This window comes from Oncorhynchus mykiss, chromosome 9, assembly GCF_057628025.1.
Source record: "Oncorhynchus mykiss isolate SJ-2025 chromosome 9, ASM5762802v1, whole genome shotgun sequence".
Lineage (NCBI taxonomy): Eukaryota > Metazoa > Chordata > Actinopteri > Salmoniformes > Salmonidae > Oncorhynchus > Oncorhynchus mykiss.
In genome coordinates, this window is record NC_143030.1 from 24,185,406 (window position 1) to 24,211,605 (window position 26,200).

Here is a 26,200-nt window from a genome sequence, read left to right on the forward strand (position 1 = left end):
CAGGCAGAGCGCGCGAGAGAGACAGGCAGAGCGCGCGAGAGAGACAGGCAGAGCGCGCGAGAGACCGAGACAGAGCGAGAGAGAGACCGAGACAGAGCGAGAGAGAGACCGAGACAGAGCGAGAGAGCGAGCGAGCGAGACAGGCAGAGCGCGAGACAGGCAGAGCGCGAGACAGGCAGAGCGCGAGACAGGCAGAGCGCGAGACAGGCAGAGCGCGAGACAGGCAGAGCGCGAGACAGGCAGAGCGCGAGACAGGCAGAGCGCGAGACAGGCAGAGCGCGAGACAGGCAGAGCGCGCGAGAGAGAGACAGGCAGAGCGCGCGAGAGAGAGACAGGCAGAGCGCGCGAGAGAGAGACAGGCAGAGCGCGCGAGAGAGAGACAGGCAGAGCGCGCGAGAGAGAGACAGGCAGAGCGCGCGAGAGAGAGACAGGCAGAGCGCGCGAGAGAGAGACAGGCAGAGCGCGCGAGAGAGACAGACAGAGCGAGAGAGAGCGAGCGAGAGACAGACAGAGCGAGAGAGAGCGAGCGAGAGACAGAGAGAGCGAGCGAGAGACAGAGAGAGCGAGCGAGAGACAGAGAGAGCGAGCGAGAGACAGAGAGAGCGAGCGAGAGACAGAGAGAGCGAGCGAGAGACAGAGAGAGCGAGCGAGAGACAGAGAGAGCGAGCGCGAGACAGAGAGAGCGAGCGCGAGACAGAGAGAGCGAGCGCGAGACAGAGAGAGCGAGCGAGCGACAGAGCGCGAGCGACAGAGCGCGAGCGACAGAGCGCGAGCGAGAGAGAGCGAGCGAGCGAGAGACAGAGCGAGCGAGCGAGCGACAGACAGAGAGAGAGAGCGAGCGAGCGAGCGACAGACAGAGAGAGAGCGAGCGAGCGAGACAGAGAGAGCGAGCGAGAGACAGAGAGAGCGAGCGAGAGACAGAGAGAGCGAGCGAGACAGAGAGAGCGAGAGACAGAGAGAGCGAGCGAGAGACAGAGAGAGCGAGCGAGAGACAGAGAGAGCGAGCGAGAGACAGAGAGCGAGTGAGCGAGCGAGAGACAGAGAGACAGAGAGAGCGAGCGAGCGACAGAGAGAGCGAGCGAGCGAGCGACAGAGAGAGCGAGCGAGCGACAGACAGAGAGAGACAGAGAGAGCGAGAGACAGAGAGAGCGAGAGACAGAGAGAGCGAGAGACAGAGAGAGCGAGAGAGAGAGAGCGAGAGAGAGAGAGCGAGAGAGAGAGAGCGAGAGACAGAGAGAGCGAGAGACAGAGAGAGCGAGAGACAGAGAGAGCGAGACAGAGAGAGCGAGAGACAGAGAGAGAGAGCGAGAGACAGAGAGAGAGAGCGAGAGACAGAGAGAGAGAGCGAGAGACAGAGATAGAGAGAGAGCGAGAGAGAGAGATAGAGAGAGAGCGAGAGAGAGAGATAGAGAGAGAGCGAGAGAGATAGAGAGAGACAGCGAGACAGAGAGACAGCGAGACAGAGAGAGACAGCGAGACAGAGAGAGACAGCGAGACAGAGAGAGACAGCGAGACAGAGAGAGACAGCGAGACAGAGAGAGACAGCGAGACAGAGAGAGACAGCGAGAGACAGAGCGAGAGACAGAGCGAGAGACAGAGCGAGAGACAGAGCGAGAGACAGAGCGAGAGACAGAGCGAGAGGCAGAGCGAGAGGCAGAGCGAGAGACAGAGCGAGAGACAGAGCGAGAGACAGAGCGAGAGACAGAGCGAGAGACAGAGCGAGAGACAGAGCGAGACAGAGAGAAACTGGGGCTGACTTCACAAACCTGTTCTACTAACACACTGAAGCCTCAGGAACAGAACATCCAATCAATCAGAATAAACCAAATTACAACACAGTCAAAACAAAACTACATTACCTATTGGGGAAAAAGGCACAAGCACAAAGCAAAACACAGTGCTATCTGGCCCTAAATCGACAGTACACCGTGACTACTTGACCATGATTACTGATCAAAACCTTAAAAAAAAAACATGACAAAGTACAGGCTCAGTGAGCACAGCCTTGCCATTGAGAAGGGTTGACACAGGAAAACTCTCATGGTGGACCTTGCGAGACAGAAACATCATCAAATTCTACATACCAATTAGGATCTGGCTAAAAATGATTGAATCAGTTATAGAACCCATTGCCCTTTATGGTTGTGAGGTCTGGGGTCCGCTCACCAACCAAGAATTCACAAAATGGGACAAACACCAAATTGAGAGACTGCATGCAGAAATATCCTCCCTCGACAATGTAAAACACCAAATAATGCACGAGGAGCAGAATTAGTCCGATACCTGCTAATTATCAAAATCCAGAAAAGAGACGTTAAATTATACAACCACCTAAAAGGAAGTGATTCCCAAACCTTCCATAACAAAGCCATCACCTACAAAAAGATGAACCTGGAGAAGAGTCCCCTAAGCAAGCTGGTCCTGGGGCTCTGTTCACAAACACAAACAGACCCCACAGAGCTCCAGGACAGCAACACAATTAGACCCAGCCAAATCATGAGAAAACAAAGAGAGATTTACTGAGCAAACTAGAATGCTATTTGGCCCTAAACAGAGAGTACACAGTGGCAGAATACCTGACTACTGTGACTGACCCACAATTATTAGAGACACATATTTCCCTCAGATTACACAGACCCACAATTAGAAAAACAAATCCAATGTTGATAAACTCCCATGTCTACTGGGTGAAATACCACAGTGTGCCATCACAGCAGCAAGATGTGTGACCTGTTGCCACAAGAAAATGGCAACCAGTGAAGAACATTGAAATATAACCTATATTTATGTTAATTTATTTTCCCTTTCGTACTTTAACCTTACAACACTGTTTATAGACATAATATGACATTTGAAATGTCTTTATTCTTTTGGAGTGTAACGTTTACTGTTATTTTTTGTTGTTGTTTATTTCACTTTTATTATTTATTTCACTTGCTTTGGCAATGTAAACATGTTTCCCATGCCAATAGAGAGAGCGAGACAGCAGACAGAGCGAGACAGCAGACAGAGCGCGAAAGCAGACAGAGCGCGACAACAGACAGAGCGCGACAGCAGACAGAGCGCGACAGCAGACAGAGCGCGAGAGAGCGAGACACAGCGCGCGACAGCAGACAGAGCGCGACAGCAGACAGAGCGCGACAGCAGACAGAGCGCGACAGCAGACAGAGCGCGACAGCAGACAGAGCGCGACAGCAGACAGAGCGCGAGAGAGCGAGACAGCAGACAGAGCGCGACAGCAGACAGAGCGCGAGAGAGCGCGACAGCAGACAGAGCGAGACAGCAGACAGAGCGAGACAGCAGACAGAGCGAGACAGCAGACCGAGCGAGAGAGCGAGATAGCAGACACAGCGCGAGACAGCAGACAGAGCGCGACAGCAGACAGAGCGCGACAGCAGACAGAGCGCGACAGCAGACAGAGCGCGACAGCAGACAGAGCGAGAGAGCGCGACGGCAGACAAGGCGCGACGGCAGACAGGGCGCGACGGCAGACAGGGCGCGACGGCAGACAGGGCGAGACAGCAGACAGAGCGCGACAGCAGACAGAGCGCGACAGCAGACAGAGCGCGACAGCAGACAGAGCGCGAGAGAGCGAGACAGCAGACAGAGCGCGACAGCAGACAGAGCGCGAGAGCGAGACAGCAGACAGAGTGCGACAGCAGACAGAGCGCGAGAGAGCGAGACGGCAGACAGAGCGCGACGGCAGACAGAGCGCGACGGCAGACAGAGCGCGACGGCAGACAGAGCGACACGGCAGACAGAGCGACACGGCAGACAGAGCGACACGGCAGACAGAGCGACACGGCAGACACAGTGCGAGAGAGCGCGACGGCAGACACGGCGCGACGGCAGACACGGCGCGACGGCAGACAGGGCGCGACGGCAGACAGGGCGCGACGGCAGACAGGGCGCGACGGCAGACAGGGCGCGACGGCAGACAGGGCGCGACGGCAGACAGGGCGCGACGACAGACAGGGCGCGACGACAGACAGGGCGCGACAGACAGGGCGCGACAGACAGGGCGCGACAGACAGGGCGCGACAGACAGGGCGAGCGAGCCAGACAGGGCGAGCGAGCGAGCCAGACAGAGCGAGCGAGCCAGACAGAGCGAGCGAGCCAGACAGAGCGAGCGAGCCAGACAGAGCGAGCGAGCCAGACAGAGTGAGCGAGCCAGACAGAGCGAGCGAGCCAGACAGAGCGAGCGAGCCAGACAGAGCGAGCGAGCCAGACAGACAGAGCGAGCCAGACAGACAAACCGGGTGACCCAGATAGAGCGAGCCAGACAGACAGAGCGCGACAGCAGACACAGCACGAGAGAGCGCGACAGCAGGCGCAGCGCGACAGCAGACGCAGCGCGACAGCAGACGCAGTGCGACAGCAGACGCAGCGCGACAGCAGACAGAGCGCGACAGCAGACAGTGCGCGAGAGAGCGTGACAGACAGGGCGTGACAGACAGTACGAGCAAGCCAGACAGAGCGAGCAAGCCAGACAGACCGGGTGACCCAGACAGAGCGAGCGAGCCAGACAGACATACCGGGTGACCCAGACAGAGCGAGCCAGACAGACAGAGCGAGCCAGACAGACAGAGACAGACAGACAGAGCGAGCAAGCCAGACAGAGAGAGAGCAAGCCAGACAGACAGAGCGAACAAGACAGACAGACAGAGCGAACAAGACAGACAGACGGAACGAATGAGCCAGACAGACAAACAGAGCGGGTGACCCAAACAGAGCGAGCGAGCCAGAAAGAGAGGGTGACCCAGACAGACAGAATGAGCGAGCCAGCCAGCCAGAGCGAGCCAGACAGAGCAGGTGGGCGACCCAGCCAGCCAGAGCGAGCCAAACAGTGCAGGTGGGCGACCCAGACAGGCAGAGCGAGCCAGCCAGCCAGCCAGACAGAGCGAGCCAGCCATTCAGCCAGCCAGCGCGAGTGAGCGAGCCAGACAGACCAACCGAGCCAGACAGACAGAGTGAGCCAGACAGACAGATCGAGCCAGACAGACAGACAGACAGATCGAGCCAGACAGACAGAGAGCGAGTGAGCCAGCCAGAGCGAGCCAGCCAGCCAGAGCGAGCGAGCGAGCCAGCCAGAGCGGTTGAGACGGACAGAGCTAGCCAGACAGACAGAGCGGGCGAGCCAGACTGACAGAGCGGGAGACCCAGACAGCCAGAGCCAGCCAGCCAGCCAGAGCGAGCGAGTCAGACAGAGCGAGAGATTCAGACAGAGCGAGCGGGCCAGACAGAGCGGGCCAGACAGAGCGGGCCAGACAGAGCGAGCGGGCCAGACAGAGCGAGCGAGTGGGCCAGACAGAGCGAGCGAGTGGGCCAGACCGAGCGAGCGAGCGGGCCAGACAGAGCGAGCGAGCGGGCCAGACAGAGCGAGCGAGCGGGCCAGACAGAGCGAGCGAGCGGGCCAGACAGAGCGAGCGAACCAGACTTTGCGAGCGAGCGAGCCAGACTGAGCGAGCCAGACTTTGCGACCCAGAGCTGGAGAGCAAGAGAGCGAGAGAGAGCGACAGAGCAAGAGAGAGCAAGAGAGCGACAGAGCAAGAGAGAGAGCGACAGAGCAAGAGAGTCAGAGCAAGAGAGAGAGCGACAGAGCAAGAGAGTCAGAGCAAGAGAGAGAGCGACAGAGCAAGAGAGAGCAAGAGAGAGAGCGACAGAGCAAGAGAGAGAGAGCGACAGAGCAAGAAAGAGAGAGCGACAGAGCAAGAGAGAGAGAGCGACAGAGCAAGAGAGAGAGCGACAGAGCAAGAGAGAGAGAGCGACAGAGCAAGAGAGAGGGAGCGACAGAGCGAGAGAGTCAGAGCGACAGAGCAAGAGAGAGAGAGCGACAGAGCGAGAGCGACAGAGCAAGAGAGAGAGCGACAGAGCAAGAGAGAGAGAGCGACAGAGCAAGAGAGAGAGAGAGCGACAGAGCAAGAGAGAGAGAGCGCGACAGAGCAAGAGAGAGCAAGAGAGAGAGCGACAGAGCAAGAGAGAGAGAGCGACAGAGCGAGAGAGAGAGAGCAACAGAGCGAGAGAGAGAGAGAGCGACAGAGCGAGAGAGAGAGAGCGACAGAGCGAGAGAGAGAGAGCGACAGAGAGAGAGCGACAGAGCGAGAGAGAGAGAGAGCGACAGAGAGAGCGACAGAGAGCGACAGAGAGAGCGACAGAGAGCGCGACAGTCAGAGCGACAGTCAGAGCGACAATCAGAGCGAGAGAGAGAGCGATAGTCAGAGCGAGAGAGAGAGCGACAGTCAGAGCGAGAGAGAGAGCGACAGTCAGAGCGAGAGAGAGAGCGACAGTCAGAGTGAGAGAGAGAGACAGTCAGAGCGAGAGAGAGAGAGTCAGAGCAAGAGAGAGAGAGAGAGTAAGAGAGAGTCAGAGCAAGAGAGAGAGGGCAGAGAGAGCGAGAGAGAGATCACAGCAGCATGATTTGTGACCTGTTGCCACAAGAAAAGGGCAACCAGTGAAGAACAAACACCATTGTAAGTAGAACCCATATTTAGCAATGTTAACATTTGGCAATGTTAACATATGTTTCCCATGCCAATAAAGCCCTTGAATTAAATTTTGAGAGAGAGAGAGAGAGAGAGAGAGAGAGAGAGAGAGAGAGAGAGAGAGAGAGAGAGAGAGAGAGAGAGAGAGAGAGAGAGAGAGAGAGAGAGAGAGAGAGAGAGAGAGAGAGAGAGAGAGAGAGAGAGAGAGAGAGAGAGAGAGAGAGAGAGAGAGAGAGAGAGAGAGAGAGAGAGAGAGAGAGAGAGAGAGAGAGAGAGAGAGAGAGAGAGAGAGAGAGAGAGAGAGAGAGAGAGAGAGAGAGAGAGAGAGAGAGAGAGAGAGAGAGAGAGAGAGAGAGAGAGAGAGAGAGAGAGAGAGAGAGAGAGAGAGAGAGAGAGAGAGAGAGAGAGAGAGAGAGAGAGAGAGAGAGAGAGAGAGAGAGAGAGCAAGTGAGAGAGAGCGAGACAGCGAAAGTTGGCAGAGCGTCGCTAGATAATTTTCTGCAGTATGCCTCCCAAATGCATGTAAAAGCATTGTTTGATACACCTTCATTTAATAAGCACCTTACAAGTTTAGTTTTTGCGTAAGCGACAACAGGGAATCAATTACGTGTAGCCCCTATGCTTGTGGGAAGTGAATACTCTAGGGTCAGGCATTAGTGCAATCACATAACAGAACTCTGAGAACTATTTTGATATTTCACCTCTGAGAATAGCACCCGGCTTCGATGTTATAGACTGGAGGCCTCATGGATATGCATTTCAGCTGAGATTCAGAGAAAAAACTTAATTGAAAAACAGCAGGTAAAAGCTGAAATTTTCACTTGTGACATTTTAAATTAGGCTGTTGATGTCCCGGCCCAAATAATTATCTTAGCGTGCCAAAATTATAATTACTACTTTTAAAGAATGAATATCGTAGGGAATAAATGTAACTTTCGTTAAAAAAAAGAGTTACGGCAAGTTTAATCAGAGCAGTCACATGGCCAGCTCGCAGTTGTAAATGAGAACTTGTTCTCAAGTGGCCTACCTGGATAATTAAAGGTGAAATATATATATATATATTTTTTAAATAAATCTCTGTCTTTACAAAGATGACTGGCACCGTACTGACACCGACTAAGAGCAGACTAAAAAGGCAAATAACTCTTAATGCTATTCACAACTCTTGTCATAGAATTACATAGAAAATAATGTAATATCTAACATAGAGCAGAAACTAGGGATAACAACTGCCCTGAAATACGATCCCCTTGAGAAAAAAATAACCCAATCACGTGAAAGCAAACTATTTTTTTTGTTATTTGATTTTGAAACACAAACCCTTTTTTTTCTTCCACTGACCCGAAAATAGTTGAAATGTCTGGTAAAACAACATTACTGCAATTATTACATTTTCCCCACAGCTGGTGTGAGGCTGTCTACTTGGTTTCTCTCTCATTTGAGGGGTTTAATTAAAAAGTAAGATGACACATTGAGGCATCATACTCCATAGCTAATTATCACCAACCCACACACTCTCGATGGTGCTAAAATACAACGTAAAACGATGCATATACTTCCTCCTTATTTACTCTGCTCTTTACTCTCCAATTAAAAGACCCCGCCAATTACAGTGTCAAACAATCCAGGAAAAACTTTCAAGTTACTTGCAGGTTGGCATTTCGTTGAACGGTGTGTATCCTGTACATAGGACTAATAAAAAAAACTTGAAACTTGTTCCTAGATTGCTTGACACTAAATTGGTGGGCTCATAGGCCATAATGTGAAAATTATGCCAAATGTTAAGACATATTGCAACACTGAAATGTGATCAAATGAATAAATCTTGAACAGTGTTTCACGGACTAAAAGCAAAGGATACATCTATCCACACACTTTCTCCTCGTCAACAACCTCCTCTTGACTTCTCCTGCTATCAAAACGACTGCCAACGCTCGTAACGTCTACCATTTATACCCATAACAGGTTACATTTTTTGGGGGGGATAGTCCAGACAGTATGACCATCTGTAGAGCATTTACAACTATCTGTTGAGAAGTAAGTGTTTGCTAAGGTTACGCTAGAATCACGGTCAAGGTTAGGGTTACGTTTAGGGTTGGGTTAAGGTTAGGGTTGGGTTAAGGTTATAGAGCTATGATTAGTAGACCGTTAGTTGAAATAACTGAATTACCAACAAGCTAGTGACAGGCAGGAAACAGAACAGATGGAAAAGAGAATAAAATCTGTCCTACCCGGTTTACTGTCCAAGGCGCCAAAGTCCAGTGAGTACTTGACCACGTGGTAATTGTTCCACACGTACAGCAGGTTGTCCCGTGGGTTGTAATCCACGGCGGCGATATACTGGTATGAGTTGGGGAAGGGGATGTCCAGGAAGCCATCTTTACTCAGCTCTGTGTTGTAGATATAGTCGATCTTGTTCCCTGTCGCCTCGTTGTCGTCGTCTTCGTAGACCGACTTCACCACGTATAGAATACCGCAGATCATGAAGGCGTTGGATGCCGAGCGCTTGTCGTAGGCGGTATCCCAGGTTCCTTCTACGCGGAGAGTATATGGGTTCAGTTGGCTGATGACGATGCGCCCGTTATTCTGCTCCGTGGCGTAGATGACCCACAGGCCGTTCTCGTCCACGGCGAGGTCGATGTCCGACTTGCCGCCCCAGCGGTATGGCGAGGTGTCGTGGTAGTTGGCGCTGCCAATGATGGCCTCGCCACTCTTGATGCGTGTGCGCAGGTCGAACTTGACGATGTTGCGCGTGCGCTCCTTGTTGAAGAACAGAGCGCCATCGTACACTACGAAGCCCGTGCCATCGACGCGGTGCGGCAGCTTGTACGTGGTCGTGGGTCGCCCGGCGATGAAGTCCTCTTTGGAGGAGTACTCGGTCAGCGTGTCCGTGCGGTATGGCGTCCAGGGCATGTAGTAGATCTTGTCGGAGGCCTGGAGGGGGTCTTTACACCAGGCACCAGATTGGTGGTCCGACTCAAAGAGGTGTTCGCTCTGGTACACCCCTCGCAGCAAGCCAGGGCACAGGAATACTGAGGAGCCAAAATGGAGGAGACAGACAAAACGCAGAGAGTTACTTTGGCATGAATTAGACTTCATTGTTGGACTACGACAACTAGAAGGAGAAAGGACAAAAGAAGGCTAGTGTAAAAGGAAGTCACTGCTTTTACCTGATGAGGATAACGTTTACAATGCATTAGTTCTTTAATAGTTAATTTATGTAGGCTATACAACAAATACGACAGGAAAAATAGTTGTCAATGTTGCTTAAATATACAATGAACGAGGTATGAGAGTATTATGATTTCAGAGCATGCACGTACGCGTACCCACACTCGGCTAGCTATCCACATATTTACAATAGGCATGTAATCAGTGACATGATCAGTGTAATACAAACATCAATACATTCCATACACTTCTTTCACCCATGCCAACTCCTCAGTGCTACTGGATCTTTGGATAATAAATAACATCTAATAGGGAATGTCTAATGCAAACACATTAAAAGATTATGATAAATAGCTCAAGTATAATTATTGGCATTTGGGGCCCAGGAACACAATAATGACTATCTATATTACTACATGAGAATATTTGTCCATTATTGAGATGTCTTCAGTCTGTGGCATCATGATTTACAATGCCCCTGCATTCTAAATTAATTATACCCTAGCTGGTTTGTACTGAGATCGTATGAAGTAATGCAGCATATGAGTCGATAGCGTGCATCCCTTGCCGAAGGTGATTCTGTTTCCAGATGGATTACACTTTGACCGCCGACTGAGTCAGTTTCAAGTTAGCCGTCGTGATAAAAAGATTACATTTGAATTGAAGTCCTACTCATACGAATTTAACATATGGAGCACGTCATTTATTTGGACCGAGAGACAACAACATACATACATAAGTATCTAAAACGGGATCATCGACTGCGTCTTGAAAAGTAATCTTTTTGTAATGATGTATATTCACTTACGCTCCCTTAAACAGACTCATGTACCGTTTAAAAAAGTAACATTAGCACAGAATCTGTTAAATGTACAGATAACTCAATAATAAATTAGGATTGAAGGAAGGAAGGTTTGAAATACTGTCGGTCTACACTTAATTGTTTTATTTTTATTTGACCATAGCATGAGATGCTAAGAGCAGTGCTATTGTCAAGCGCTAGACGAAAGCAACAAAGAATTAAGACGACCTAACATTTCCACCCAAGTTCGTTATGTTTCAGGGTGCAGCACATGAGCAATAGCAACAAATGGAAAGTGGGCGAAAGCTTCTTAATTTATGACAGGTGAGCGGCCTGACACCCCCGATGACAGGTGCTCCTGGGAACTCAGGCAGAGGTAAAAAGCAGTGTGTTCAGAGAAGAAAAACAACAAGCCTGACTCCCCTGTCATCTCTTAAGATTAAACATGTCTACCTGCATGTGAATAACATACCGTGATGCCTCCTATTGCACACATCTAAACTAACACACAACCAAAATGCTAAGGGGTTCTCTACGGATTAATAAGGCTTTCAGAACCTAGCATGCCCGGTAGGTAGTCCTTTACTGAAAGGAAACTGGGTCTGCATCCTAAATGGCACTTTGTTCCCTATTTAGTGCACTGCTTTTAACCAAGGACTATAGGTCAAAATGTAAAGCACTATATAGGGTAGAGGGTTCATCTGGGACGCAGCCTGCGCTTTGGAGAGTTGATATTTGATCTATGGGTTAAGGTTATATGAGTGCACCCTTAGCTTTAAAACATGACTGTCTCAGGGGCCAGGACCAAAACAACTGCTAGAACAACACTGGGCCCAGGTGCAGTAGTAGGCTATCTTATCATGCACGGTAGTATTCCAATAATATCTGAACATGTGGGTGTCTTTGTGCATTCTGCCATATCGACTGGGAGTCCCTGAAGGTTATAACATCATCATGTTAGGCCTATATATAATCTGGAATGCTGACAGTTTATTGAGCGAGGCTATTGATTGGTGTCCACGCCTCTCGCCTTTAAAATGATGCTGCTGGCAAACATGAACAGAATAACTTTCAATTACCTGGGAAAGAAAATGTTCTGGATAGATGCATATAGTGGAAGAAAGATACGGCGTGTATTACTGCAGTCAGATGACAGATAGCTATGCCTCTGACTATATACGAACCGCCGATGTTCAACGTAGTTTTTATTTTCAGGTGAATGGTGACAAACATTTACATCACTTCGACCATCTAAAAGCAGTGCTACTGTTGAAACACTTGACACGACATTTGCTATTTCCCCAAAATCTAAAACACTAAAAAAATGTGTGTCTGTACTGTTGAAATAACCTTTGCCTCGCGTGAACGTCTTAAGAGTTTCGTCATAGGTTCTGTATTCTAACGTTTTTTTTGGTTGGCAGTGTTTGGGTCTAGATTGACACTAGCACTTTGTACATTGTCAAAAACGGGACTGCTATTTACATGACCCATGATGTCACTCGATGTGGAACACAGTCGTTATTGTATGTCCCTCTCCCATGAATCCGATGATCATGACAATGAGTTTGGTTTCCATGCAAAACATGCTGAAAGGCTGCACTTAAAACGCATTGTGATTCGGTTTTAATGCTTAGTAAGACTTTTCAAAAGGCATGTAATGACCTCCTACTAATGTCTTATGGCGTCTTACCGACATGTCCTACTACTAGGGCACACATTGAATTAGCAGACAGTGGAAGGTCAATAAAGAGCAGATGACGTAAGAGAATAACTGCTATGGCTATGGCAACCCCCATCACCAAGCAAAGCATGAACCCCAATGAAGTCTCGAAAATAAAGGAGTGGGCAATTAGTTACCTTTTTGTTCCACTTCTATTTTAGGCATGAGAAGGAGAGAAAAGAAGAGAGAGATACAGAATAGATTAATGATGCGATAACTGGCAAAAGAGTCAAGTTTACTTCAGCAGGTCAAAACACATTGGAACATTAGCACTGTGGATGATGAGGCTGCTTCGTGGTGGAGTAGTTGAAACAAAACATTCCATCGCAAAGCGTTGGGAAGGAAACGTGTCGCTTGTCACACACAGCCTGTGGGGGAAGAGAGAGATTAAATCATATCTTTAGACATGTGAATCGTGTGAATGCGGCTTTGAAGTGACGACAACTCCAAGATAGGGGGAGAGCGAGAGAGAACGGTAATTAACTTGATCAGAAGTCAACTCCAGATGTGTTCATTAAAAACAGTGGAACATCTGGTTGCGCACTGTACAGACTCCTTCAGGAGTCACACGAGGGGGAAACAAGAGCGCCACGTGCAGATCGGAAGACAGAAACTCCACAGCAGCACATCTTCTATTTTGAAATTGATAATTGGTGATTTATCACCTGTGGGTTGATAAAGGCTATAACAATTAGCATATGGCCATCTCCATTCTAGTGATATCAGGAAAGAGACACAAAATTCAATCATTTTGTTCACATGGCAAATTCCCCTGGTACGTGCAAAGATGTCGACAACCATCACAAGAGTAATTGGTCAATCAATCATAACGACATGGAAGAAGCGCATGTGCAAACCTGTACCCATCTATGCTAGGGAAGGCAGTCAGACCGACTGACGTTTCTGTGCCATTAACTTGTATTACGTACAGATTTATGTTGCCACTCAACCTCATCGCTTATTTAAGGTCTTCTGGTGAAGAGTGGCAGGACTTTAAAGCCAAGTGTCATGTAGCCTTGTTAGCCAGCCATGCGTGTCAAAGACTGTCGAGCGAGACCAAGTGTAATATTATTGTATGGTTTGAATTTTGAACTTGATTCAGTATTGGCATTGTCACACATCAGCCACCTACTGCTACTCGCCTTGCCGCAGACCCTTATTCTTCGGTAATACTCTATCGCAAACTGATTGCAAGCAATTGGAATCCATGATTGTGTGGACATGTCCTGTTGTTGATGCCTGTGGATGCTGGTCTGAAAGGGCTTGATGACTGATCTAAGAATGGCAAACAAGTCTAAATGTAATATCAATACTGTATATAGCAAAGTGATTGCAGCAATTGCTGTACTTAAAAATGACATGATTGTCTGGACATGTCTTGGCTGTAAATCCTTGTTGTCTCTGCCTATAAGGTCCTACTCCAGTTTTGAAGTTTCCCCTAGGTCCAGGATCAGCTTTCCCCCCAATCCAAACATTAACTATTAGTGGGGAAACTACCAAACTGACCCAATACCAGCGTCTAGAGGCAACTTCACCATACTCCATAAGGTTCTAGTCTACAAGAGTCTGGTTCCCTGGTGGGGTTAACGGCAGGACATGCATCTGCCCCCATGCGACTGCTCCCCTCCTCTAATCCTGGATCTAATAAAACCGGATTAACCCCAGGGCTTATGCAGTAACTCCTCAAAACGGAGAGGAAGAGAGAGGGAGGCACAGAGAGAGGGAGAGGAAATGGGAGAGAGGGAGGCACAGGGAGAGGGAGAGGAAATGGGAGAGAGGGAGGCACAGGGAGAGGGAGAGGAAATGGGAGAGAGCGAGAAGGAAAGAGAACCACAGAAAAAGAAAAGTGAGGCATAAAGGAAGAAATAAGGAGACGAAGAAGATGATGACGAAGAGATGAGCGAAGGGAGGGGGGAGATTGAGAGAATATTTAATTCCATTTTCAAAAGACATACTGTGTGTCTGACCACGCACGGCTGATATGGCCGCTCAGCATAGATATTCTGATGCCTTTTTGTTGTTTGGGATTGATCTTCAGGAAGTGTTAGGAATGATCAATTCAGCCATATTTCAGATACAGTATATCAATGATAACAACAGCCTGAAGCGGTCAATGGATGCAAACAGCACACCAACAACACCGCACGTTTCAGGGCATTAGTTTGATCAAGGCGAGGCGCAGACTAATCTTGATTGTTGAGCGTCTGTTTCCGGACACAGATTCTATCTAGTCGTCGACTAAAAACCATGCTCAATGGAGAATCTCCATCGAAAATGATTTGTTGTTTGTGATGCGAGGGCATTTCTAGATCGGTGATTCTGTGCAGTCCGACTGCAATGTAGCCTCAAACACATGCGTTATCTCACGCCACAGGTCACAAACTGAATCTAGGTAAACACAAAACCTCTCACACTGAACTCGTCTAATCTATTACCAGATCATTGGCTCCCACACAACAGTACTGAAGGGTGTTACTGTATTTGATTGAGTGATCGCTAGCGGTTGTGAGGGAGGGTAATGATCTGTAGCAAAAACCATTAGCTCTTTTAAGAGATGGCGGGATTGCGAAGAGATGGACGAGCAAGTAGCCGTGGGACGCGCCCGGTGTCCTTGTCACAAGACGCCGCCACTTCCGTGGTTACACGTTCCGCATGTTCCCTGTCATCTTCCGTGTACGTCCCCAAGGTAAAATCACTCTGGCTGTTTGCAATTATTTATCTAGAAAAGGCGTGGCCGGGCTGCTAGCGACGTACCCAGGATAGGTTAGTTCAGTGGCACTAAGATTAAAGGAAAAAGGATGGAGAAACAAGATAATTGATTCATATGAAATGCGCCTTTTCCCCATTGTGACCTTAATACGATTTTGGTCATGGTTGTCACAGAGTCATTAGAAGTCTGCCTGTCTGAGTGTACTAAGTGTATACTGGCTCAGCCAAGCAATCTTCTCAAAGCAGAATGGTTATGAATATATCCTCTCCAAATCAAACTACTCACATTTCACGGGTTGAAATGCATTTGGACAGTTCAAAGAGAGTATCAGAGAGAAATGCCACTTGAACAACGTTTAGCCAAGAGACGGTCGTGGATATGGTCTACACAACCTGTTGGTATACTAGGGGAAGAAGGTCCACGGGCCGTATGACCTTCCGGCACAGTGAAGTGAATGTAAAATGGCTTCCAGGCCAAACAGAGTCTCTGCTGTACTAGAGTAGATATAGTCAATGTCTATTTTCATATTTGGCCAAGGGCAGAAACAGCAATATCTTTCCTGCCATCTGCTGATGCATAGGTCGTATAAAATTATCCAAGAAATAGATACCTACTTGCTATTCCTGTAAATATACAGAATAAACATTTTGTCGATGGCTGTGATGATGATGACGGCAATTAGGGTTAATTTATCTTTTGTTTGGTCATCACCACTCACCGACTTTGATGTGTACTATTCAACAGGTTTGGACACGCCTCTAACCGCACTTCCAAGTGTTGGCAGCCAATAGCATTTCACCACGCAATGGATCTAACCGGCTAAGCTACCCTATCAAATCAAATAAGCTGCATGGTCATCCTATCCATCCATATGAGGAAACTGACGTTGATATTTTCAAACAGAATACGTTGCTTTTTATACATGTTCACATCTAGGCATTTAGCTGAATTTCAGCAGTATGGACAACCTAAATAAACTTCTCCTGAACTCTTCCGTTTGTGAAGATATGGTGTTTCAAACATCATATGTGACACGTATGAATATAATCTACCTCTCAAACCTCCCAACTTCAAAACAGTCTTAATTCAACTACTTGTGTCACATATCAAGCGCTGTGTCACACCATATCTACATATTTGACATACATGTTGTCACGCCTGCCTCCGCTCTCCCTCTCTGGCGGTCGAGGGCTGTCCTGTTTGTTCCCTGTGTCTGCATTAATGTTATGTGTTCACGTCCAGACGCTGTACTGTCCCATGTCCGTCGCCATTAAATGTTCACTCTCTGTACCTGCTTCTTGTCTCTACCAGCGTCGACCCTTACACATGTACATATGGCTGCGTTCATACAGGCAGCACAATTCTGATATTTTTACCAATCACAGATCTTTTCACATCAGGTCTTTTTCCGAGCTGATCTGATTGGTCCAAAGACCAATTAGTGAACACAAGATCAGAATAGGAGCCTATTGGACCTCAAAATTCACATCACCATACTTAAATGTCTAAAGAACGCCAATTCCTTATTCAAGGCATACAGCTATCTGCAAATACTAAAAGGCCTGACTGACACTAAGCCTCGCTAGCCCTGCCCACGTAAATGACAGCTGTATAGGTGTGCATTTCAATAATTAACGCTTCCCAATGGCGGTGAGGTGGCTGAATGGTATCATTAGAAGCTAATAGAGATTCATGGTTGAACGGAGGCCATTTTGGTTATATTTCGCCCCCTTTCCTCTCCTCCCCTCCTCCTCTTCCTGTGCTCTGAACCTAGGAGGGAGGGCACGGTGACTATTCCATTTCTTAATTAATGACAGAAATTAGATGCTTTCAATAGCATGTGGGAGGTCACGGGTACAATTTTGCCCTATTTTTTTCTCTCTCCCTCCATCCATCCATCCATCCTTCATCCCTCTCTCTTAACCTCTTGCTCAGTCTATTCCTTTTCCTTCCCTCTTTCTCCATGCCCCCTGTCCCTCTCGTATTCTCCCCCGCTTCTCTCCTCCTCTGTCCTCCATTTTTCTCGCTCCCTCCCGCCGACACTCCTATCCTCTTTCTCTCCTTTCCCCCTCGGTCGCTCTCCCACCCTGGGAGTGGTAGCTGTGCTCTTTCATAACCTTGACGATGCAGGAACCCGCCAGTGTGTGTGTGTGTATGTATATGTTCAGTATGTGTGTGTGTGTGTGTGTGTGTGTGTGTGTGTGTGTGTGTGTGTGTGTGTGTGTGTGTGTGTGTGTGTGTGCGCGTTTGCGTGTGAGAAAGGTGCAAGGACTTGGCGCACGGTCAATCAGTCATGCACCGGGGAGAGGCAGCCGACAGACCGATACAGGGGAAAACACAAGCAAGAGAAGAAAAAAAACATGAAATACATTTTCAGGAACATGAACCGGAATTGGAGCAGAAGTAACTTAATTGCACTTCCTAAAGATGCCTTGATTCCAGAGACCTTGATATTTCAGAAAGGGCAGCAAGAGAAAGCATGCAGAGATGACATAAGGAGAAAGCTTTTAGTCTGGTGGTAAAGAGGGTTTGGTGAAAGACCACAGAAGAAAGAGGGTGCTTCATTACATGAGTCACAATGTCGGAACTTTGATTAGCAGGGCAATATCACAAAGAGAGACTCTAAAGAGGCCAATCTCCAATTAGAGTGATAGCCATGGCACCGAGCCGCCCTTGTGCTTTGGTTTCTCTTTTCTCTGAACTTAGAACCCGTTTCAAAAAGTGTTTGTGTGTGTGTTAATGCCTGGATCGGCTTTTTGTGTTTGTGTTTGTGTGTGCGCATGAAGGACAAAAAGAGAACACCCAGAACGAGAACCTGATAGATTACACCAGGCCCACATGGCTATTACGGGGGGGAAAGCATTCACGCCGACATTCATCCACATTGGTAATCGCACCCTTCCTGGGCAATTACTGACCCACTCTACTGGAAAAATGCAGGAAAATACAAGCATTAATGTCTATTTCCAGAAGTGTGTTGCCTCTCCATGTATCTCCTATGATAATCTAGCTTCACTCTGTATTCTTCTGGAAGTAAGAAGTAGGTCCATTGACCAATGTATTATTATGTATTCCTCTTACACTGAACAAAAATATAAAACCCAACATGTAAAGCGTTGGTCCCATGTTCCATGAGCTGAAATTAAAGATCCCAGAAATGCCCCCTACGCACAAACATAATATTTTTCTCAAATTTGTTTACATCCCTGTTAGTGAGCATTTATCCTTTGCCAAGATAATCCATCCACCTGACAGGCGTGGCATAAAGAAGGTGATTAAAAAGTATGATCATTAAACAGGTGCACCTTGTGCTGGGGCAATAAAAGGCTGCTCTAAAATGCACCGTTTTTGCACATAACAATGCCACATAACAAGTTTTGTGGGTGCATGCAATTGGCATGCTGACTGCAGAAATGTATCCAGAGAATTGAATGTTCTCTACCATAAGCCACCTCCAAAGTTGTTTTACAAAATTCTGCAGTAGATACAACCAGCCTCACAACCGCAGACCACATGTAACCACGCCAGCCCAGGACCTCCATATCTGGCTTCTTCGCCTGCGGGATCATCTGAGACCAGCCATCCGGACAGCTGATGAAACTGTGGGTCATTTTCCCAATGAAGTAACCGACTGGAGAAGTGTGCGCTTCACAGATTAATCGTGGCTTCAACTGTACTGGGCAGATGTCAGACAGCGTTTCTGGCGTCATGTGGGCGTTTGGTTTGCTGATGTCAACGTTGTGAACAGAGTGCCACATTCTGTCAGTGGGGTTATGGTATGGGCAGGTATAAGCTACGGACAACAAACACAATTGCATTTTATCAATGGCAATTTGAATGCACAGAGATACCTTGATGAGATCCTGAGGCCCATTGTCGTGCCATTCATCCGCCGCTAATCACATCATGTTTCAGCATGATAACGCACAGCCCCATGGCGCAAGGATCTGTACACAATTCCTGGAAGCTGAAAGTGTTCCAGTTCCCGCCAATATCCAGCAACTTCACACAGCCATTAAAGAGGAGTGGGACAACATTGCTTGCGTAGGCCACAATCAACATCCTATTCAACTCTACACGAAGGAGATGGCAAATGGTGGTCACACCAGACACTGACTGGTTTTCTGATCCACACCCCTACCTTTTTTTAAGGTATCTGTGACCAACAGATGCATATCTCTATTCCCAGTCATGTGAAATCCATAGATTAGGGCCTAATGAATGTATTTCAATTATCTGATTTCCTTCTCTGAACTGTAGCTCAGTAAAATCATTGACATTTTTGCATGTTGCGTTTATATTTTTGTTCAGTGTAGTAAGTAGCCTTTGCCTGCTCACAGTTGGTTAAAATCACCTGGCCCACACCAGATGTCATCAGTGTCTCTAGATCGGGAAAACATATCTATTTTTTTGCAGACAAAACCTAGAAACCCTGCGTCTTTACATAGCGCTGGAGATAATGAATTTGATGTTGAAATAGAGTGAATGTTGCCTTTAATCAATCCGTGACAAAACACAATATGACTGTGGATGTGAGGGCCTACCAGTTAAAACCATGGACATACAATCAGTTTCCAGATCAGTGTTAAAACCAATGACTGTGGATGTGGGGGCCTACCAGTTAAAACCATGGACATACAATCAGTTTCCAGATCAGTGTTAAAACCAATGACTGTGGATGTGGGGGCCTACCAGTTAAAACCATGGACATACAATCAGTTTCCAGATCAGTGTTAAAACCAATGGCTGTGGATGTGGGGGCCTACCAGTTAAAACCATGGACATACAATCAGTTTCCAGATCAGTGTTAAAACCAATGACTGTGGATGTGGGGGCCTACCAGTTAAAACCATGGACATACAATCAGTTTCCAGATCAGTGTTAAAACCAATGGCTGTGGATGTGGGGGCCTACCAGTTAAAACTATGGACATACAATCAGTTTCCAGATCAGTGTTAAAACCAATGACTGTGGATGTGGGGGCCTACCAGTTAAAACCATGGACATACAATCAGTTTCCAGATCAGTGTTAAAACCAAACGACTGTGATATTCGAGATACAGGTCATGGATTTGTCTTCCCTCTCACATTTGCACACACACTGTGTGAGATCAGAAGCCATCATCATAAGCCTTTCCCAGTTACAGGGTGATCAGCTGTCACTAAACGATGTGACAGCACTGCAATCTCCCTTCACACATGAGGAGACATAGACCTAGTCATTCAGGTGAGGGGAGACTCTCCGTCAGTGAGTAGGATAGACGAGCACATTAGGTCAATCAAGTAGGACGAGAGAAAGAGTGAGTGGCGAATTTGTACCTGGTGTGTGAATGCACAAAAAACACAACTAATGGCTAATGGCTGACTGACTGAGCCAGTTATATGTATACAATCGGCGTGATCATCTTTGATGTGATACAGATAAATACAGCAATCCAATTCTAGCAGCATCATAGGCTAGATGTTGATGCTATTAGTGACTGTGTGAATGACAAACGGCCACACCGGCACAGACAAAGTATTTTCCTCTTAAGCATCTAGATTCAAACTTATATCCTCGCTAATTTTTAATTCATATATCATACATTTTCATAACAATAACAAATCCAATTTGAATCAACCTCAGCAAGCACAATGGAGTATGACAAAGCGTCTTGTCAGCCAAACAGTCACACAGGTGCTGTTTACTAAAGGCGCGACTGTGGCGGTGCCCATAATGACAACATTGAGCAGGGGCGGAATTGTAAAAAGACACCCACGCGCCGAGGCCGCATTGATTTCACAGTTTTCATCTGCCTTCCAGCTTTGGTCAATGCCGACCGATGGGCGATGACTGCGGCAGGTGCTGAGCGTTGTGCCAAAAGAATCCGACGCTTGATTCGATTAGGCCGCCGAACCTGTTGCTGCTTATTAACGACTGATTGCTTGTCCATGCGGAATGAATTATAAGCAAATTAAGGCCAGGCACCACACCTTAAAAAGATCCTTCTTTTCCCTTAATCACATCACAATCAACTTTTGCCAGATGAATGTAGATGCAAATATAACTTTTTTCAGAGATATTGTATTAAAATATGCAAATGGGAAATGTACAGTGCCTTGCGAAAGTATTCGGCCCCCTTGAACTTTGCGACCTTTTGCCACATTTCAGTCTTCAAACATAAAGATATAAAACTGTATTTTTTGTGAGGAATCAACAACAAGTGGGACACAATCATGAAGTGGAACGACATTTATTGGATATTTCAAACTTTTTTAACAAATCAAAAACTGAAAAATTGGGCGTGCAAAATTATTCAGCCCCTTTACTTTCAGTGCAGCAAACTCTCTCCAGAAGTTCAGTGAGGATCTCTGAATGATCCAATGTTGACCTAAATGACTAATGATGATAAATACAATCCACCTGTGTGTAATCAAGTCTCCGTATAAATGCACCTGCACTGTGATAGTCTCAGAGGTCCGTTAAAAGCGCAGAGAGCATCATGAAGAACAAGGAACACACCAGGCAGGTCCGAGATACTGTTGTGAAGAAGTTTAAAGCCGGATTTGGATACAAAAAGATTTCCCAAGCTTTAAACATCCCAAGGAGCACTGTGCAAGCGATAATATTGAAATGGAAGGAGTATCAGACCACTGAAAATCTACCAAGACCTGGCCGTCCATCTAAACTTTCAGCTCATACAAGGAGAAGACTGATCAGAGATGCAGCCAAGAGGCCCATGATCACTCTGGATGAACTGCAGAGATCTACTGCTGAGGTGGGAGACGCTGTCCATAGGACAACAATCAGTCGTATATTGCACAAATCTGGCCTTTATGGAATAGTGGCAAGAAGAAAGCCATTTCTTAAAGATATCCATAAAAAGTGTCGTTTAAAGTTTGTCACAAGCCACCTGGGAGACACACTAAACATTTGGAAGAAGGTGCTCTGGTCAGATGAAACCAAAATTGAACTTTTTGGCAACAATGCAAAACGTTATGTTTGGCGTAAAAGCAACACAGCTGAACACACCATCCCCACTGTCAAACATGGTGGTGGCAGCATCATGGTTTGGGCCTGCTTTTCTTCAGCAGGGACAGGGAAGATGGTTAAAATTGATGGGAAGATAGATGGAGCCAAATACAGGAACATTCTGGAAGAAAACCTGATGGAGTCTGCAAAAGACCTGAGACTGGGACGGAGATTTGTCTTCCAACAAGACAATGATCCAAAACATAAAGCAAAATCTACAATGGAATGGTTCAAAAATAAACATATCCAGGTGTTAGAATGGCCAAGTCAAAGTCCAGACCTGAATCCAATCGAGAATCTGTGGAAAGAACTGAAAACTGCTGTTCACAAATGCTCTCCATCCAACCTCACTGAGCTCGAGCTGTTTTGCAAGGAGGAATGGGAAAAAATTTCAGTCTCTCGATGTGCAAAACTGATAGAGACATACCCCAAGCGACTTACAGCTGTAATCGCAGCAAAAGGTGGCGCTACAAAGTATTAACTTAAGGGGGCTGAATAATTTTGCACACCCAATTTTTCAGTTTTTGATTTGTTAAAAAAGTTTGAAATATCCAATAAATGTCGTTCCACTTCATGATTGTGTCCCACTTGTTGTTGATTCTTCACAAAAAATACAGTTTTATATCTTTATGTTTGAAGCCTGAAATGTGGCAAAAGGTCGCAAAGTTCAAGGGGGCCGAATACTTTCGCAAGGCACTGTATGTGTGGAGTCTTGCTTTTTAGTTTTTTTAATCCTAATATTGTTGGACGAAATACCATGAAACAAAAAAATTGCTAAGTAGAAGCAAAAATGTCATTTCAGCCTGACCGGGTGTGCCAGGCCTTAGACATATAGCTGCGGATATCCTTATTTGAGATGAATCAAGCCTTGAATTACACATCTTGGCTTAGCTAGCACACACAGGCTGTTTTGGGGGCTGGCATTGTGGGGGTTGTACATTGTCTTTATTACTGTGGAAGAACAGGGAAGCTCTGGAGATTGTTTAGCTATGGACATTCTCCCTCTCTCTCCGGCTCGCTCTCACAGATGTATCCATTTTGCATTTTGGAGCAGAAACAAAAAACTTCCTTAAAGTGAGTGCTATAATTACACTGTTCTCGTGTCAGGATTTATTTTCCAAAATCAAGGTCAGTACATTCGCCATGGTAACAGCACACAATTAGAGATGTAATTAGTCATAATAGGGAAAGAGAGAGGAAAGGGAGGTAGAGGTTGGGAGAGGCCATGCCAGGACGAAACACTGGTGGTGGTTGGTGAAACATTCCACAAGGGACATAGGCCATTTCACCCGGGGATGTGTTTTCTTTCATGACCCTGCAGGGGTCTCGGGAGCTCTCTGTTATGAGTAATGGGTGATTCATTAAAGCTGGGAAAGAGTGGGGGCAGAGGGTACTGTGAAACAGTGTTGACCTCTAAAGAAATACAACCTCTGAGGTCGGAACCTGGCCGTTGAAAGGAGTGCGTTACAGAGCCAGGTTGAGGGGACGGGGACGGACGAGACAGGCATCTTTCTGAATCAATTTGTAGGAATCCTCTTAAAATGCATCCTTCATTCCTAACTTCCTTCGAGGTAACCACCGATTTGACATGATGAGATTGGTGGAAGCAATGCAGTGACAAGCTTTCACTGAACAATCCATCCACGTTACATCAGTGATTATTTCAGGGATGAAGGAAGAGAGTCAAGGTTTGAAGGCGGACCCGGCGAGAGACGTTGACATATCGGCCATCTGATCCCTGTCTTGCTTATGTCATCCTCACAACGGGTGCATCACTCATTCCAAAGGGTAGCCGTGGTAATCCTCAGAGTGTATGGCAGAGCACGTCTAAACACTAGGAGTACATTGGACAAACACCAGTCCATGCTGACACGAACGCAAAGATGGCTTTTTTTTATACTAATTTACCCACAAGGATGGATCCATGACACACATAGGCTCAGGGGCAGCATGGTTGCCTCAATGCTGCTGCGTTCTTGTTGTATTGTATTGGACCAAATAGAAAAAGGAAGCTAGTGATTATTCCAAAATGACAGGCTGAGTAAGAGCTTGGTCTGCATTGCCCCACATCATAGGAAAACACTGGTGTGGCTGGCTCCCAGAATATCCGCCATTGCATTTCCATTACGATTCATGGCTCGAATCGAATCACCAATTAATAAAATCAATATCATATCGCATCAGCGTGAAGCTCTCTGCAGCGTATCATTCCCTATTATTACAGGTGTGGGTCTGATGGAGCCATTCTCCTCTGCTGATGGAAGATGGAGAGAGGAGCTGTAACTTATACTGACAGTGCCTGCTTTCAGCACCGGAATACTGATGAAAACGTCCTGCACAGGAAGAGAGAGAGATTGAGGGATATAGATATAGGCAGAGAGAGAGGGTGAAAGAGAGTGATGGGGGGGAGGGGGGGGTAGAAAGAGAGAGAGAGGATAAAGAAAAAATACTACGCGCTTAATATGAGTTGTCAATAAGACAGCGGTGGAAACAACCAGGTATGGTTATTTGGCTCAATGAACCAAGCTAAATATGTCAAATATGGTGCATATTCTCAATAAGATGAGAACGATTTGTTAATATAGCAAATATAGATTAAAGCACCTCAAAATGAAATGATAAGATCTGATGTGTGACATTTGTTTCATTTGATGCCAAGCAAGCAGCAATCCATTCTTCAAAGGCAACAAGCTGGATGGAAGCAAATATAATTGACTTTAAACGTCACTTCAAGTTCATTCCAAATTACAGTAGTTAATAAATCCCATTTGGTTAGACACCTTCGGTTCCACAGTAAACGACTTTCTCTTTTCGAGGTTCAGCGAATAACAATGTGGGACGTCACACGATAATGTCTGTGCACTTCCTGTGACCTCATCCTCTCTTCCTGTTCGTCTGTTTACTCCCGTCTGCACGCTGAGTATTCTATTCAAACCTCAAACAATTTCCATTTCCAATTCAGTCATGGATACCTTTGGGGTTCTTAGGCCATGCTATGATGCCACCGTGGCTGAAAGGCATGCTGTTTTTTAGGTTTTGAAGGTTCAGGCCTAGGTCTCTCATCTCTTAAAGGAAGTGTGCGTGAAAAATGGACTGGCTAGAATCTAAGCGAACACAACTGCATTTTGAATCAAGCTAAACTGCCTTTGATGCTAATGCTCTAACTTGACAGTTGGTAATAGCTCTAACAGAAGCGTGAATAGTTAGAGCAGAAGGTGAACACTCAGAAAATAATCGGTTGATGATGCAATATTTTCGTTTAGGTGTGTGAGCAAATTGATTAACCAATTCCAGAGCATCTGGTTTTGTTTCATCATCAATTAGGGCTAGCTTTGTGGTTTTATATTTACAATGACCTCTACTGACAGAAATCAGTCAGTCTTGTCAGTTTTCTGAAAACGCTGTCAAGAATTTGTGGAAGATGAATGACATCAACATCAAAATGTCAATACTGATTTCCTTATGGATGATAGCTCTTTGGTAATACATTGAAGACTAATTCTACATTAAATCTGAATCTACCTTGAATCCAACGTCTCACTTTAACATCAAACCCCCAAAGCAATCAATACCGTCAACATCAGAAATCCACTAACAGATATTTATTATAAGCCCAACATGGCCGGTGCTAGAATATCATTGACACTGTTATTCATACGTGAACATTTTAAATGATGAGTTGGATAGAAGAGAAATAGATCTGACATTCAAACAGACATATGAGACAAAGTACCTTGGTTTTGAATGAAGGTAACCATATTGTCCTGCGTAACATTCATTTTCCACGTTTGCATACATTGAGAGGTACCAGAGTCAGTTAGTGACATTTTCCAGTGCCAGAGTTGCTACCGTACCTTCCTATATACTGTAGCAGCTTACTTAAAAGGGACCACATTAACTTCAACATAAAGACATGTTAAGGACACAATCATACATTTTTGTATGTGACAGAGTGAAGTGGCATTGCTGTTACATGGAATTAAGCAAGACGAAGAAGAGCATTACAATACAACATGTATCATGCACTATGTCATGGGCTTCATCCCAAATGGCACCCTATTCTCTTTATAGTGCACTACTGACCAGAGCCACATACAGTAGGTAGTGCACTATATAGGAAATAGAGTGCAATTTTGAAAGTATCCATGAACTGTTTAGAAGAACACAAGAGAATGAAGAAATACGTACTGTAGGGTACACATTCGTACTGGACCTCAAGGTACTTATAGGTTCCGGGGCAAGGGTCAGGAAATACATCTAGTCCAGCCACTACAGCACACTGGGTCCGATTATTACATCTGAA

General features: G+C 46.5%; 1 protein-coding gene across 8 annotated transcripts in view; it reads right to left on the reverse strand.

Annotated features, from left to right (window-relative positions):
- The window catches only part of LOC110531730 (adhesion G protein-coupled receptor L3), a 336,356-nt gene that overhangs the window by 140,501 nt on the left and 169,655 nt on the right, over nucleotides 1-26,200 (reverse strand). For all 8 annotated transcript variants that reach the window (XM_021615086.3, XM_090183775.1, XM_021615085.3 and 5 more), the window contains exons 5-6: nucleotides 26,086-26,195; nucleotides 8,714-9,514 (exon numbers count right to left, since the gene is read on the reverse strand). In XM_021615086.3, the coding sequence (XP_021470761.3) occupies nucleotides 8,714-9,514; nucleotides 26,086-26,195 (911 nt within the window). The remainder of the gene's footprint in view (nucleotides 1-8,713; nucleotides 9,515-26,085; nucleotides 26,196-26,200) is intronic.